Source organism: Ciconia boyciana, chromosome 1 (genome assembly GCF_034638445.1).
Source record: "Ciconia boyciana chromosome 1, ASM3463844v1, whole genome shotgun sequence".
NCBI classification, from domain to species: Eukaryota; Metazoa; Chordata; class Aves; order Ciconiiformes; family Ciconiidae; genus Ciconia; species Ciconia boyciana.
In genome coordinates, this window is record NC_132934.1 from 193,323,499 (window position 1) to 193,340,164 (window position 16,666).

The following is a 16,666-nucleotide window of genomic DNA, read 5'->3' on the forward strand; positions in this document are numbered from 1 at the left end:
CTTGGGGGATTGAGCCCCACATTTTAGAAAATGCTGTCCTCTGCTACTAAATAAATTTATGAGTGATCTGAAGGAATATTTAACAGCATTAATGGTAAAACTTGCAGATGACATAAAATGCATAAAGCACTAAATAATGCAAAGAAAAAACAGTTTTTCTGTAGGGAAATTGACATCCTTTAGTAAGCCAGGATCATTTGAACGTGCTTTTTGAGACAGCTGAATGCAAGGTCATTCAGCAGGAACAAAGAATGTAGGTCACGTTTAGAAGACTGGAGACTGTGTCCTGGAAAGCAGTGACTCTGAAAAGGATTTAGGGGTCACAGTGGTTAGCCAACTAAAGAGAAGCTCCCAGAACAATGTTTCAAGACATTTGGTAACAGCCTTCAGATACAGGAGTGTTGGGTGGTGACATAACTGTATCCAATTCTACTGTACACTTTTGACAAGGGTGCTTAAAAATTAGAAATGTTCAGAAAAGCACTGTTGGAATACTGTTAGATCTGAAAAAACTGATTAACAGTAACAAAGAGGAGAAGTCCAAGTTACTTACTTTATCCAAAGTGGGATTAAGAAGTGACTGTATTGTGGTTTATAAGGATGCGTTATAGAGGGCTCAGGGAACACACAATATTCCAAAGTCTGTCCAACAAGGAAAGACAACTTTGTATTAGCAAAACAGTATGCTCTTTTAAGAGGGTGACTATATAACTGTTGAAACAATTTACGCAAGCTTTGTTTCTATTTAGAATGGCATTTTTAAAATTTAAGTTGTGGACAAACACATGAAAAAGGTAAAGGAAAAGCATCTTTTAAAGTACTTTAAAAAGAAAATGACAAAGGCAAACAGACTGTATGGTATTGTGTCTTCATGTTAAACACAAAACTGTAAATGAACAAAATAACACATTTTAAAAGATATTTTCCTATTAGGTTTATACTTTAGTATTGATTTATATTGTATTCTTTTCTTTGGACCTTTTTTTTAACATAATCAGAGTGAAGATCTTTCTTGAACATCTGTGAAATATTTTGCACTCTTAGGCTAGACGTAAATAATACATGTCAGAGAGATGTAAACACCAATGGGAGAAATAAATTATGTACGTGAACACAGGGCACTATTGCTAAAGTAATGAGCTGAAACATAAGAAACTTCCATTAACCTGATCATCAGAAAAAAATTCCTTATAATTGGAGGAATTCAACTTCGAAGAGATGTCTCCTTTGGGAAGTAGAAGCCCCATTACCTGAGACATTTAAAATGAATTGGACAAAACAGCACTGAAGAATATTAAAGAACAATCCTTTGTCAGGACCATGATAGTCTTTTCCATCTCTAATCTTTGTGATGTCTTGGTTTTTCTTATCATTTCAGACCATCATTAATATTTTATTTGATTGTTGACCTACAAAAGAAGTGGTTTAAAGAACAGAACTTTAATGCAAGATTACCAGAATTCTTTTAAAATTAGTTTCCATTCCCCTGTCAAGTATACCAACATTACCAATATCGCCCTATCTGTTACGTCTAAACACAGACCAAGAGATTTTCAAAAACAATAGACTAAAAAGCAATATAGCTGCTGAAATACTCAATGTGGAGGTGCTCAGTTTTTAGGAACTTGCCTCTGAAAAATGACAATCTTCAGTAAAGTGCCTCAGTGCCCCATTGACCATAGGGGAAGAATTAAGTGCCTTAGAACAAGATCCACAAAAACTAAGCTAGGTGTTAAGAGTATGCTGAGGACAGAGTTGTACATTGAATTCTGAATCTCTTTGATGTTCAGGTATTTTAATACTATTACTCCTTCAAGAAGAGGTTTTCCTGAAGGTTTTAGGTGCTCATTTCTCTTTCAAAAACTGAGGAAACAAGTGTAGGCAGAAGACTCCTGTCTCTGCTCTATACTTCAGTGATTAAAGAACTCCTCCAGGACAATGAAGACACAGCAACAATTAATTTTTCTCCTTTAGAGGATCTCCTGTCTCCTAAGAGCCTATCTGTGGACTATTCTAGGGAAATGGAAAAGGGGAGTGCTCCATCCCCTTCTTGTTTTGAGCCTCTTACAGTTTTTGTAGACTGAAGGCTTCATTTGCCTTCAGCCAGATCAAGCAGGAGCCTCTATTTTGATTAGAAGTCTATCACTGGTAGCAGGGCATCCTGGGCTTAAGTCCCTGCTCCACTGATTGTTCTGGATTTATGGATATAAACCACATAAATGGCCTGTAATACAGACAAACAAAGCCATCTTTTGTTCTTCCCAACTGAATGCCATAACCACGAGGTTACAGACTAATTCCCTCTCTCTGATCTAATGCATTTTTAATTCAGAGTATGAAGTGGAGCAGCTTCAACAGAAGGGACAGACTGTGTTTTCTTCCCTTCCATGTCCCCCTGGACTGTGGGCTGTTTACCTGACAAGTAGAGGAGAGCTGAAGTCTTTGTTGCACAAAAGAAAGCAGACCAGGTCCTTCACCTCGAGGATGTTTTAACCACTGAGATTTTTATATTAAAATGAAGAATAACCAAGCTGTTGAGGAGAAAGCATCAGTTACAGCTGAATTTTTGTGTGGAGGTTGACTTAGCAAACGTGCTCCAAGACCTGAGGGGCTCAGGCGTAAGAGGAGCACGTCAGTCAGATGAAGCCTGAGGCACCTTTGGGGAAATACATGTTCTGGGAAATTTAAGCATAAAAACTGTAGCATCTATGAAGGTTAGTCACCTCCAAGGTCAGCTGTAACTAAGCGAGCAGTGTGAGGAAGCCTGGCTCCAGTTTTAGTACCTAAATTCCACGTCAATCCCACTTTCAGCACTCGATCCCTGTCACAGGGCCTCGGTGATTGGGTGGGCTCTCAGCACTTCGGGACCAGGCGAAACCTCACAGAAATGCCAAATGACACATTTGGTAAAAATACTTCTAAAGGCGTTTTTTGCACGCCGGGCCAGGGCGTGGCAGGGGCGGCAGCTGCCCCCCGCCAGGCACGGCCCTGCCCCGTGCGCAGGCAGGCCCCGAACGGGCACATCTCACCGGCCGGGGCTCCCCGGGGCGGAGGAAGGCGGCGGGCAGGCAGCCCCCCGCGGTGCGGCCAGAAATTACCTCAGGGGGAGCCCGCTGGGAGCGTAACCGAGCCTGGGGCTGCCGGGGGGGCACAGGCGGGCAGCGGGCTCCCCTCGCACCCGCCGCCCCGCGGGCAGGGCGCGCTGCCGGGGGCGGCCCCGGCGGCCGCTCCGCAGCGCCAGGGGAAGAGCGGGCCCGCGCAGGGAGAAAGAGAGGGGCAGACAGCGGCGGCGGCGGCGGCGCCGCCCTCTGGAGAGAGCGCCAGGGAGAGGCTGGTGTGAAGAGCCGCATTTCAATGAGGGCCGGGCTAATGCAAATCACTGCAATCGGCAGCAGCAGAAGAAAGGCGAAGCAGCTGCAGCCCGGGCTCACGAGCAGCGCGCTCCAGCCAGGGGACGCGTAACAAAGGCAGCGGAGCCGCTTTCTGCGGCAACTGCTGCGATTAAAGCCGGGTGGTCGCTGGGGCGGGAGAGAGGGAGCTGCCGCTCTTTGGCCGCTTCCCATTTCGAGCCGCCGTCTGTCCCTCCGCGCCCCACCGGCAGGTCTGAGGGAGAAGGTGCTCGCCAGGCTGCGGAGAACAGGTAAGCGCCGGGGCCGCCCCGCTCCTGCGCGGGGGCTGCGGCGCGCGGGGCCTCTGTGGCGCGGCCGTTGGGGCGCGGCCGTTGGGCGCCCGCCGCGGCGCGGTGCACCTGTGCCCATTGTGTGGGGCGGCGGCCTCCGCCGAGCGCCGCAGCGCCTTGCCCGGGCGGCTCCGCCGGCGGCGTGTGCCGGTGCGTGTGCCCGGCTGCGGGAGCGGGGGGCGTGAGGCGCGGGCACCCGCCGCCTCCCCCCGCAGCGGGCTCCCGCCGTGGGGCGGCCGGCTGTTCCCCCGGCGCTGCGTGAGAGCGCCCGGAGGCGAACGCACCTCGTTTTTGTCACCGTGCGGTTCACGCTGCGCTACCAGCCCGCAGCGGGGCTGAAGTGCTTGGTGCCACCTTCCGCGGGCCCGTTACATTTCAAACACGTTTCCCCTAGCCCAGCAGAATAAACCCCTTTTTTCTTGAGGCCGCTGCCGCATGTATCCACGTTTTTTTCCCCGCAATGACTTGGTAGTCAGTCTGCTGCTTAGTCTCTAAATGATCTTCTCTGGTCCCAGTCACATCGCTGCATGATGTATTTTTTTTATCAGCACGTATGAATGTTTTATGTAATTGCTCACTCACACCTGCATTATAAATAATTCTTCAACAGATGTATAGTGTGAAGTGTTGGGCATGGTGGTTTTCCAGGGGTGTGTCCTTTCATTTTTCTGTATCTATATGTATATGAGTATATACTTATATGCACACACAAACATCTGATCAGATCAAATTGTTTAGGATTTCTTTGTCTGCGCTGACCTTGCGGTTTGAACACGCTTTTCAGTAAATAGCAGGACTGGTGTTCAAGGGGAGCTCTATTTCTGTTTTAAAGGGTGTAATTGGGAATTACAGCCATTATTGATTAAAGCATAAGTGTGTGGAAGAAAGCGCAGTGACTCGCACTTCTTCCTCCCCCCATCCAAAATTAGTAAAGCTGAAAGCCTCTTTAAAAAGTATATCTTTATGTAAACTTGTTTTTCCTTTTTTTGTGTGTGTGTTTGAGATGGTTTGAGCAAATGAAACAGCAGACCTAAGAAAAATGCATTTTTCTTGGCACAGACATTGCTTTTGAGATACAGTTTCTGAATTGTGAGTTCTGGGACTGTTTAAATCTGAATAACAGGTTCTCATTGGAATTAGAAATAAAGTAAAACAACTTAAAAATAATTTTTAACATGGAAATGTTGGTGGTATAGTCTTGATCCTAAGCTGTGGCCACTAAGTGATATTTCGTATTTAATCCATAGAGAAGTGTCAGTGAAATGCCACAGCAAATGTTCTTGTTCTTTTCACTGAAGTGGGGTGTATGTGTGTATGTATACTGAGGAGGAAAAACGTAGATTAGTCTTTTTACGTGTGTGTGTATATATACGCACACATATATACTGTACCATATATATATGCTAGGTACCTTTAAAGTATTTACAAATATAAATGCTGCATATATACATAAGCAGGGGATCCTGTGCCAATGTAACAAAGTAAGTTGTGAGCTGTAACCAAAGCAGGGTGAATAATTTCCACCAAGGTCCCGCACTTGCAGTGGTTAGCCTTAGGTGCTTGTTCTAGCCAAGCATGTGAACAGCTCTCAGAAGTTGTTGAGCACATCCCCTACAGCTTTGCAGCCTCAGGGTCCAGCTGTATAGTCATTGGTTTAATACAAACTTCTGTAAGCTAAAGAGTATCCGTAAGTCTTTCTATATTTCCTCCTACTGTTTTACAGCTGGTCTGAATATATTTTTTTTTTCTTAATGGTCACACAATTATGACGGGTTGAAACAAAGCTTGTGCTGGCTATTTTTTTCTTTTTATTGGAAATCGATGAGAGAGACCACTTCTAAATTAGGTCTGTGTATCTGTGCTATAAATAAACTTACTGTGCTTTGCTTATTCTGCAGACAGCTGCAAATCTAGGTGGCTCTTAAATCAAAAGAAGTGTGTTTTGAACCTAATGATCTTTTGGTCATTCTAAATTTTTTTCATATTTTTGTTTCTTTTATTTGTGAAGATTATTGTGCAATTTGTACTATTTAGTCTTGTGTTGGTTGTAAAAAGGAATGGAAGTACCTTCCTCCTTGATTTCATTTCAGAACATGTGAACTTCCGTTTATGTGAACTATACTGAACAACTGAGATAATTTTGGTCAGAGATGACGGGTTTTTGTCACTGTCAAACATGGGCCAGTTGCTAATTTGCCCTTTGACACTGAATTTATCACTCCTTCAGTGATAGTTTTGTAGGCAAAAGAAGCTGTCAGCCTTAATCAATTTGAATATTAGGCCTAGGATATTAATAAAACCTCTTGCAAATTTTATTAAGCACTAAAGTAGCTTGCTCACTGAAAAATACTAGTTTCCTGTCTCCCTCTAATCTTTTTTTTTATTTCAAGACATTTGAGCACCTCTATTGGTTCAGAGTATGCAGAGTGCTTGCACAAGGACAACAGAAGTAACTTACTACGAAGCTTAGGCTGTAGGGAAACCAGTGGTTGGAATACGCAAGGACTTTTGAACAGTGGACTTGACCCACTAAGTCCACGTACCAGCAGTGGTAGTCCTGATTCTCATCATCAACCTCAATGTCTGTTCCTCTGAGTAGTTCTTAATTGCTTACTTGTTAGTGACTGGTTGCCCTTCTGAAATGGTACCTCTTGAGATCACAGTTGGGACAGTTTAGTGGGGGCGAATGGTCTAGAAGGTAGACTGGACTCAAATAGCACCTGAATATAACCTGAGAAAAAAGTAGAAGGTTGATGTGTTCTTTCTTGCAGTAGCTCAACCTTGTCACCTCATTTTCAGAGTTCTTACTGAATTTGAACAAGCACTTTTTAGTGTTTGCATATTGCTAGCAGTTGGTTTAATGAGTGGCATTTCTATGGAGTATAAAAGCCTAACTTATAAACCAGGTTTTATGGCATGGCAAGAGAGTTAGCTGTAAAATAAACATGTGAACATAGCATGGTTTCATTCAAACATTTTTCTCAACCTGGAAAGTAGTCCCCTTTAAGTGCCATGTATAGAACGTGCAGTCTCAAAGTAAGCTCCCTTAAAATGTGTAAGTCTCTTAAACTTTTTCTCTTCTTTTGTGCATCCCTTAGGTTGAACTTCAAGATGTCCTTTGGGAGAGATATGGAGCTGGAGCATTTTGATGAGCGTGATAAAGCGCAGCGATATGGCAGAGGGTCCCGGGTAAATGGCTTGCCCAGCCCTACTCACAGTGCCCACTGCAGCTTTTACCGAACCCGTACTCTACAGACCCTGAGTTCTGAGAAAAAAGCCAAGAAAGTTCGCTTCTATCGTAATGGAGACCGGTATTTCAAAGGGATTGTATATGCCATCTCCCCTGACCGGTTTAGATCCTTTGAAGCTCTCCTGGCTGATCTGACCCGAACTCTGTCTGATAATGTGAATCTGCCCCAGGGAGTGAGAACAATCTACACTATTGATGGCTCCAAGAAGATTTCCTCCTTGGACCAGCTAGTAGAAGGTCAGCAGTAAGATTTGGAGGTGTAAAGTTATGTTTGAGTCAGTGTTTGTCTAATCTGTTAAGTCTTCTGCAAATAGGTAATGGTATTGTTGTTCTTATTGATAAAGAGAGGATCTCTGATGGTATAACTAGAATTGTGAATATCTTAAATTGTGCCATGAAATGTTGTTGCCTTGCTACTTATTTCGCTCTTGTTGAAAGTGTCTGACCTTTCCCTTTCTGTTAACCTAGTGTTTATAGTCCTAGATCTTGAAGATTGCATCTGCTGCTTCTTTTGAACGTGCATATTTAAAAACGACAATGAGACTTAAGTCAGTTAAACTTGACAAGGTCTGTGGTGCTGATGAAACCTGAATGAAATTCAGTTCTGATGGATTTTTTTTAAAGTCTGTCTGTACCTACTGAAGAGCTCCAACTCTTCCCTACAAGTAAATATGCCTTAAGTAAAATACTCGCCTCTCATGGAGTGGCATGAATGTTGTCAACCTGTTAAACGAGTAGTGTTGTAGTCATGGTTCAGCTGGGGTAGATTGTAAACTTTTCTGTCCTGTAGCATTTCCCTTTTCTTCTTCCCCAGTCCATTGGCATCCTTACCTTGTTTTTAAATAAGGCTCATATACCTGCAGTATAAAACATTACCAGTGATTTGGTCAGAACTGACTGGTCTTGGTCACTGTCAAACATCAGAGATGCCAGTTGCTAATTTGCTCATCGACACTGAATTTATCACTCCTTCAGTGACAGTTTTGTTGGCAAAAGAAGCTGTCAGCATTAATAAATTTGAATATTAGGCCTAGGATATTAATAATAACTTTTACAAGTTTTACAAATTGCTAAAGTAGCTTTTCCATCATAAAGTGCTTCTTGCTTGCTGTGGGTTTCTTTTTGTGTGTGTAGGCAATAGCTCCTAGTATAAAACATCAGAACGTGTAAGGTCTGAAAGCATTAACTAGCACATGGCCATAACTGAGGTTGCTTTTCATCTGCAAAGTTTAAATGCAGGTGCTTGACTGTGTTCAAAGAAAATAAAGGTGGAACAATTTTTTCATCGTTGCTTCCATCCGGTCCCTGGCCCCAATGTGCCATGGGCAAACCTGTAAAGTATGGGTCCGTAGCCACTGGACAGTCAATTTAGAGTTGTAACAGAGATTGTAATTTCTTCGCGATGTTCATTTTTAGCATCGGGTGAGAGAACTTGCAGTATCAGGATGTAATGAGAGGATCAGAAGAAGGCTAATGGGGGGAGAGAAGAAGAAAAGAGTAATGCTGAATAAAGTTCCTGAAAGAGGAGCACATCTTTGCATAGCAGGTGTTCAGCCACCATTGAGTTGTCTCCTTTAGGTGTCATAGCAGAGGAAAGCTTTTTAAGGAGAAGTTTGGAGAAGATATTCTTGATAATCCTCCTTGCATAAAAAGGAGAGTAGGAGACAACATGAAGACACTCGAAAATCAAAGTGGTAGGATTGTCCATGTAAGTAAGGGTTTTTGGGGTTAGGACCATAGGTTTAGTGAAATGGAAAGGAAACTGGTCTTAAGATCAATGTTATGAATTCCAGGGCAGAGTTAGAACTGTATTTGTCAGGACAGTATTTAATTGGTGGAGAAAATCAATTTATGGGAGGAAAGACCAATATTAATCAACATCTGTTTAAAAGCAGTGTTTGTGCATTTTGTTCTCAGTAGTGGTATAAATAATTGTGCTTATTTGATTGGTACGCTCATCAAGAAGCAAGTATCATTGACATTAATGTTGATTTGCACAGTCTTTTGCTGCCAGTCAGAACCAGCTTTTGAAAAGAAAGAACTGAATGCAGAAATAAATTCAGCAACCTATAAGATTGGTTTATTTTGGCATTCCAGAGAAGAATAATACCAGTTATAAATCAGTCAGTCAAAATGAATGACAGTACAAGAGCATAAGTTTATTTTAAAGAAGGGCTTTGGGATTTATTTTAGTTCGGTGGGACTTTATTCCTTACCTTTTCAATGAACACATCCTCCCTTCCTGTGTGTAGTTCAAGTTGGACAGTCTTATTTTCTTGTGCCATCAACACTGTGGGATTTACAGAAGTCAGTGTTTGTGTGCAAGTAGAGAGCTACATCCTTGTTCCACCTGAAAGGGGGCTTCTGTCTGTTTGTATAAAACTGCAAGGTGGGTTATTTTGTTCTGTTTCCCCCATAGAGCTTCACTGGGTACAGGTTCATATATTATTAGCTCAGTGATGGTTTTTACGTAAGCCTCTTCCACTCTTTACTGTACAAACTTATTAGAGTTTGGCTAGTCTGGTACAGCATTAATTAGCTTGAAGCTGTGCTTTGTGTTTAAATAGCTGGAAAATCACTTGATTTTTGCCTCTTGCCAAATGACATTTGTGCTCAAACTATTGAAATATGAAGCATTGCTTTCTTCATGGTGAGCCTATTCCCTTACTGTATGAATTCATTAATGAGACTGTTATGAATTTAGATTATTTTTTTCTTTCTTTCTTTTCCTTGGGCATTAATTTTAGTGATTGCGTTGTAAGGTAAATGTGTAAGGCCTTGATATGGTGTTGGTTTTTTGCCTTTATGCCTGTGAGGAAGTTACTGTACTCTTACCTTCCCATACAGTACATGAAGACAGAGAAGCAACTAGCTCCTAGGGGAAACAAGACAGCAGCCACTATCTTTCATCCCAGAGCTAAATACATAGAACTGCATGAAAGATAATCCCAAAGGAACAATATCGTAAAGGAGCTGTTTTGCCTCTAATATTTAGTTCTGTCCTGCATACAGTTCAGAGCTGGCATGGCCATATGCTGATGCTGTAAGTTATTTTGAGGTGCAGGGACATGGACACATCTTCCCTTTATTTGAAACTGGGTTTTGGTGGGTTTTTTTGGTTTGTTTTTGTTTTTTTTTTCTTTTTTTTTAAGACTTGGGGCATGTGAGATCTGTTAGAATTTGATAACAAGGGGTATGTACTCTTGTAAAAAGTTTCACATGCTCTTTAACTTCTTTTCTCCTGTCACCTTAGATGAAGGAAAGAATGCAATGGATTCAGGTTACCTTCCTTTTGTCAGACCTGATGTTTAGGACCTCTTACTTTTAAAGAATGGTTTCCAAATGTGACATTACTTTATTCCCTAGGTATGACATGTAATTGAAGCATGTAGAAACAATAAAGACAAAGTTGCTCTTGAGGCTAAATTGTCTAGCTGCAAACAAAGTCTTGGGAAAGGACTCAATGCCTTTTAATTTTCCAAAAGTGTATCATCTTTAAAGCTGAAGGCAGAGGTGGACTGATGGGTCTTACCCCCAAAATTACCATTGAACAGTGTAACAAGAACAGTAATAAATTGGAATGAGCAGGATAACTCTGAAACGGAGAGTATTATTTACAGATTTTACTCCTGGGGTCCTGCTATGTGGAACAAAGACCACAGAATCAATCCGTAGCCAGAACTGCATCCCTTTCTCATTAATTTTTATTATAAAATTACCTCAGAGTCTTGGGTATGTACCAGAATCAATTGTTTTAGGTTTCCACAATACATACCACAAAAGATGAACCCTGCAGCAGGGAACTGGCAGTCAAAGACAAGCCAAAAACCCCAAACCACAAGGTGAGAGAGTACTGGGAAACAATATTGTCACATGTCGATATTGGGTGCACTGCCAAACTATTGTAAAGACTTGTATTTGTGCATGCACATTTTGTGTAGGCATAATGGCAAAAATAGTTTTAAGGAATAATCTGGAAAAGAAAAATGAATGTGTCTCAGGGTTTATCTCGGAGCTACAATCCTCATTGAAGGAGCAGTTTGCAAGAGCACAGATATACATGGCTGTAACTGACCAGTAGCTCTTGGGAGATGTGAACCTCACTGCAGTGGCAGAGAAGACGGTGGGTCACAGGAGGGCTGCAGGAAGGCTCTTGTGAGTGGAGGTAGGTACATTGTGTTTGATGCAGCAGAGAAGCTGCCTGCCAGTGGAGGTTTCAGAAGGCAGTGTCTCCTTGCTAAACTGATGGGCTGTGACAGAATTCCTGACTTTTTTTGTATGTGGGTCTTGCTACTCCCACTGTCACCTCATTCCTCTTATCTCAACTTTTCCCTCCCCTACTTGCTACTACTACTTCTTCCTTGACCCTGCCATCCACTCCAGCAGTGCTGGTGAGAAGCCCAGCCAGGCCAGATTGTAGGAATTGATTGACGTGGTCTCTGATGCACTCTGGAGCTAATGCTTTTTCTTCTAAGTCATGCCTACCTCAGCAGCTGGGAATTGATGGGCTGGAAAGATTCATATGCATACGTAATATGCTATCAAGATAATAATAGTAAAGTATCTGTTTAAATGTTTGTAGAGCTGAATCTATGTGGACATTTGTTTATAGGATTGAATTTACACTGGATATTTACCATGGACTTGATCCAGGGCTATGAAAGTTAGTGAAGCTTGGACTGGATCCTGTGGCAGAAATGCCTGCAATCCTTATATTGTTTAATAAACAAACAGCTGAATAATCCTGTTGCATAAAATGTTAGTGGGTTGTTCTGGCACTGCTTATTTGGTTATTTTATTTCATGAATTTGAGAAGATTAATCCATTAGCCAGTTGACTTGCATTGTGTCTTAACAACTTCTGGGAAGGTCCCATGGTTTCTTATTGTAAGTGCTTTCCAGTTATTTTTTTTTAAGTGTCTACAATGCCTATCTTGCTTGTAGCAAGACTGCAGAAATTTTGGGGGGCAGAGGGGGAGGAAGTATGTCTCTATTTTTTTCACTTGGCTTTTGATGAGTTAAAAAAAAGAAGAATTTTTAGTCTGAGCTGAGCAGAAAGAATCATGTGTGAAAGAAGTCCTTTAAAAGGTCTGAGGATATCTGATTTAAAATTTCTGGTGCATCTGATTGCTAGGTGAACATGGGTAGGTCAGATTTATTTCCTGTAGATGCTCCATATCTTTTGCAGTGTTGTATTTTTTCAGACACTGCAGAAAGACAAGGCAGCAGTAATGTAGTTTAAGTAGGTTATTGCTCTATTAACTAACACATTTGGGAACTATCAGGTAGTAACTTATTTGGTTCAGGTCATCTTCCTTTTGCAGTCTGCTCTGTGTGGGGAGGGATAGTCAGAATTCTTTGTCCTTTCCCCTGGGAGATTGCTTTTCTGCCTTTTTACATGTACAAAATCAAAGGGTGGAAGTGAAGAAGGGCAGGTGTGCCTGTTGCACAGGGTGCTGGGGTGCCAGTCCCTTCCCTGTTCTCTTAATCTGTTTATTGCCCCATCTGCTGGGGAAATGGACCGCAATGAATGACTACTGCACTGAGCATCCTGGCCAGGATGCCTCACCACCAAAGCGTGCAATTACTGCAGTTCCCTCAATCTCTGGTGGGCTCATAAATTAACTTTCCTTTCCTTGTATGTACTCTCCTACAAGGAATCAACGCTATTTTCAATAATTTGGCGGTCCTGCTGCCTTACAAGGAGGGGTTACCTGTTCCCTCTCTGCTTGCATGAGTCAAACAGGTTCTCTATTCCTTCTCCAGGGTTTTCACCTAAGACCAGCTGGCTTCTTTATGAAGCCATTTTAGGCGAAGTTGCCTTTAGCACAGAAAAGCAATGCAAATAATCCCTTTTAGGAGATAATGCCTTGATCATTCTTGTGAGAGTATCAGCAAGCTGAAGGAAGCAAACTAACTGCTAATACCAATATGCCAAAGAGGGAATCAACACTTGCATCAGGAAAGCTCCAGTACTTACAGGCAGTGATTCAATGTCTCCTTAGCAGCCACCTTGTACACAGATATTATTTTTTAAATTATATTTTTAATATGTGAAGCATGTAATGAAATTCTGTCATGACCTTCTGTCATAAGAACTGTCCTTCAGTGTTACATGGCTCTAGTGGTTCAGCTGCATTGAATTTTGATGGATGTGTAACTGGAGGTAGTAGGTTGTGTGGGTTGTTTTTTTTTTTAAGCATAAACCATGTTTTGGGATCTGCCCTTCTACATGATTAGCTTTCTGATTAGCTTCTCAATGCAAAGATTTATTTTAATTGTTCCACATAGAATTTCCTGAAATGTTGAGCACTTGCACAACTTAAGTTTTAGGATGACTGGTTCAAAACTGGCAAACAAGCATTGTGTATCTTTTTTTTGACAGGTTAGTGGTGTGCGTTTCATTTGCACTGTTGCTTTGAGGAGGCAGGAGGGCTGTCAGGAAAGGGATACTTTCTAAGATTTAGTAGTGACATTTTTCCTAGATGTCAGATATCCCAGACCAGCTGGGTGTCCCCCTTTTCTTTTTCTAATGGCTATTGATACTGTAATTAAGAGTCAAAATGTCATTAGTGACAGCTGACTGCACTGTGAAACGCTCGCTCCCCTCTCTTGGGGCGCTGCAGTCAAATAGACACTTTAAGTGGGCTGTCTTTTCTATGCTTTTGTTTAATCCAGTATCTCCAAAGATTCCTTCTTTAACGTGTATTCTGTTACAAATCTAGTTTGGAAATTGTCGCCTTCTTCCTCCAGCTGCCAGTTAGTCAAAGCCGGTGTTTTGTGGGCTGTATTTGTGGTTAGGCCTGACGCAGAGTAAGAGCTGATGGTGCTCAGTGGGATTACCCGCGGAAGTGTATTTTCCTGGTGCTTCGGGAGCTGGGAAAACCAATTTGCTGCTGATATTGCCTGTCCACAGATCACAGCTTCTGTCTCCCCTCAGGTAGAAGTCATGGGGGTAGGCTGTTTTCTGTGAGGCAGTTGTAGCCAAAGGTTACCAAAAATAAAAAGAAGAAAAAAAGAAAAATGTGTCATCACCTAATAGTTTTGGTGAGGAAGCAATAATTAAGTCAGAAGGTGGATTTATTGGACTAGTAAGTCATGCCCCTTGTGAAACTTCTTTGCAGTCTTCTCTCCTTAGGGTAACTGAAAAAGAAGAGAGGATGAAAATCTAGGTGAAGGCTTTTTGGCCTTTTCTTTGAGATTTCTTCTGCATACAAACACCACGGGTGCTAAAGGATTAGGCTAGACATTGAAATTTCTGGCTGCTGTCAGCGTGAGTCCCACATTCAGGAGATTTAAGTTTGTATTTGAGTGTTTCTAGTGTTTTGAGTACTTAAAACTTGTTGGATGTCACCGTAAAACAGGGTTTACTGATCTTAAGATCAGATATAAGATACTTTTAGGATATAGGGGTTTTGTCCATTTAGTTTTTGTTCTTACAGGCCTGGCCCTTAGGACCACTGTGAATGAGAACTGCAGTCCCTGGCTGACATCCCTAAAGGTTTATAAGCCCCAGCACTTTGCTTGAAGTATAAAAAGTCTTAAATAACAGCATTATGGGAGAGGTGTCTGTAGTCCTATTTTCCTATATACAATAGCTCTTACTAAAGATATTTCATCTTAGAAGGCCTTGGATACTCTACCTCCAAGATACTCTGTAGCTAAATATGAGCCTCTTCAAGGGAAAAAAGAATATATCTTGGTACAAATATTTTATTGATGTAATATAGTGCTGTTGGAAATGAAGAAAGGGAAAAAAGTCTGATGTTAAAACAGTTCCATAACTTCAGTGATTATATTGGTCTTTTTTATGGTCATTTACACAAAACTAGTTTTGTAATGAAGAGCTGATGTGCTGTTAAATGCTACAAGGAACACAGCTGACCTTTAAATATAGCTGATATTAAAAAATCATGTGGAATGCTATCCTTTCAAGAAGAGGAACCAAAAGAGTTCTTAATAAACTAAATGTAAATCTTCTGGGTACAACGTGTATGGCCATTTGTTTATGTGCCTACCCTTTGAGAAGTGAGTTTTAATATGAAGACTTGTTTTTAAATAAATGTTATTTCATGCAACTAAACTGAGTAATTTCTCTGCTAGCACTGAACCTGAAAATCTGATTTTTATTTCACCACCCCCCCCCCCCCCCAAAAAAAAAAAAAAAAGAGGTTGCTGGTGGACTTTAAGTCTTACAACAAACACAGACAGAGACAAGAATAAATTTTGTTTAAAACTTTATAAGAGACTTCTGCAAAGTATTTTACAGAACAGGTATTTATTGTATTGAGTGCAGTCCTATTCATAGTAGGATCTTTTTTATTTTTTCCCTACAAAACACTATTAATGTTTCAAAAAACTTGTTAATTTTATGGATGTGGTGTTGTGGGTGCATCTGACCTTGCAGTAATTGAGTCGCTAGTGCTAAAAATATTGGACAGGGACATGGATAAAAGAGAATATGTACTGTTTGATCACTCTCGGATCATTACTGCAGCTAAGCCTTTCTGTTCTGATGTTACCATATATATATATCTATATATCTATCTCATGTATATACAAGGGATAAAAGGAAGAGCTTACCTTTGCCTCTTGTAAGGTTGGTGTAAGCATTCCATCTTGGATTCTTTACTTAACACTTTAGATGTTACTGCAAATTGCAGATGAAATTGAATTCACATGATGACTAGTAAGCATTGGAATGTCTTACTTCACCTCTGCATTTTGTATTAGTTCACTCTGTATTTTGTTCTGCTTTAAAAGAATGCTTTTTTTAAAAAACAAACAAACAAGGAAAACAAAAAAACTTTTTATTGTTCTTGTTTGATCTTATGCTGTCATTGCATTTATCTTTTCTGCTCAATGGTCCATCTTCACATGTTGCTCTGACTTTTTTTGTCTTCTTTTGGAGTCCTTCCACTGCCTTTCTGATAATCACTGTACAGTGTGTTACTGTCTCACCTTTGGAGCATCATGCCATCAGACTTGAACCTCTGTTGCATCTGGGGCCTCATGTCCCAGTGGATCCCCCCTTTCTAACTGTGGTAACTCTGTTTATCTGCCAGCATTCCTGTGTGCTGTTTTGTCTGTGGGATTGGGTTGGGTGCCCTGAAACCTTAAAATTTGTGTCCAGAAGTAAAATTTAAATACTTCTTTTAATAATTGAACTGAGTCCTCTTTCCTTAGGGTAGGGATCATTAGGAAAATCTTTGGTTCCTACATACTTTTTGGCATAGAAGGTACATCACTGAGTTTTGTTCTTACTCTGTTTTTATTTTAATACCTTGGGCTAAACTGCTAACATCAAGGCCTCTATGCTGTTAGCATACACTGAACTACTGAACCCAGAAGAATTAAAACATCTCAGAAGTGTTTGTGGTATTGTTCAGGATAGGATGTTGCATTATTCGTAATGGAGTTTAACTGCAGGCTGCCGGAAGGTGTGGTCTTGCTGGATCTAGTATTGTTTTCTTTGGGGCTTTCTTTGCAGCCAGAGGGTGAACTGGATCAGCTTGTTGTTGCAAAATTAGTATTGTCTTTGTTATGTTCAATCAGATCAACGAGCTGATCCAACTGGCCCAGTGCAACTGGCAGTGCAGTCACTCAGTCAAGCTCAAGGGAGAGGTTGGGAGCACCCAAGCAGGTGCCCCTTTTCCAGCAGCCTGCAGCTGGACTGCATTAAGGTGTTACTGAGCAGAGACATGCTGGTGTTTTCTGGCTATGTTATAGTTCCCCACA

The 16,666-nt window shown here is 41.4% G+C and overlaps 1 protein-coding gene across 3 annotated transcripts in view; it reads left to right on the forward strand.

Moving 5' to 3' along the window:
- Positions 1-3,149: 3,149 nt before the first annotated feature.
- Positions 3,150-16,666, forward strand: part of DCLK1 (doublecortin like kinase 1) — a 249,765-nt gene continuing 236,248 nt past the window's right edge. For 2 of the 3 annotated variants that reach the window (XM_072850361.1, XM_072850364.1), the window contains exons 1-2: positions 3,150-3,640; positions 6,778-7,166. In XM_072850361.1, the coding sequence (XP_072706462.1) occupies positions 6,791-7,166 (376 nt within the window). In that variant the 5' untranslated portion in view covers positions 3,150-3,640; positions 6,778-6,790. The remainder of the gene's footprint in view (positions 3,641-6,777; positions 7,167-16,666) is intronic. The other variant, XM_072850363.1, reaches the window with a different exon arrangement.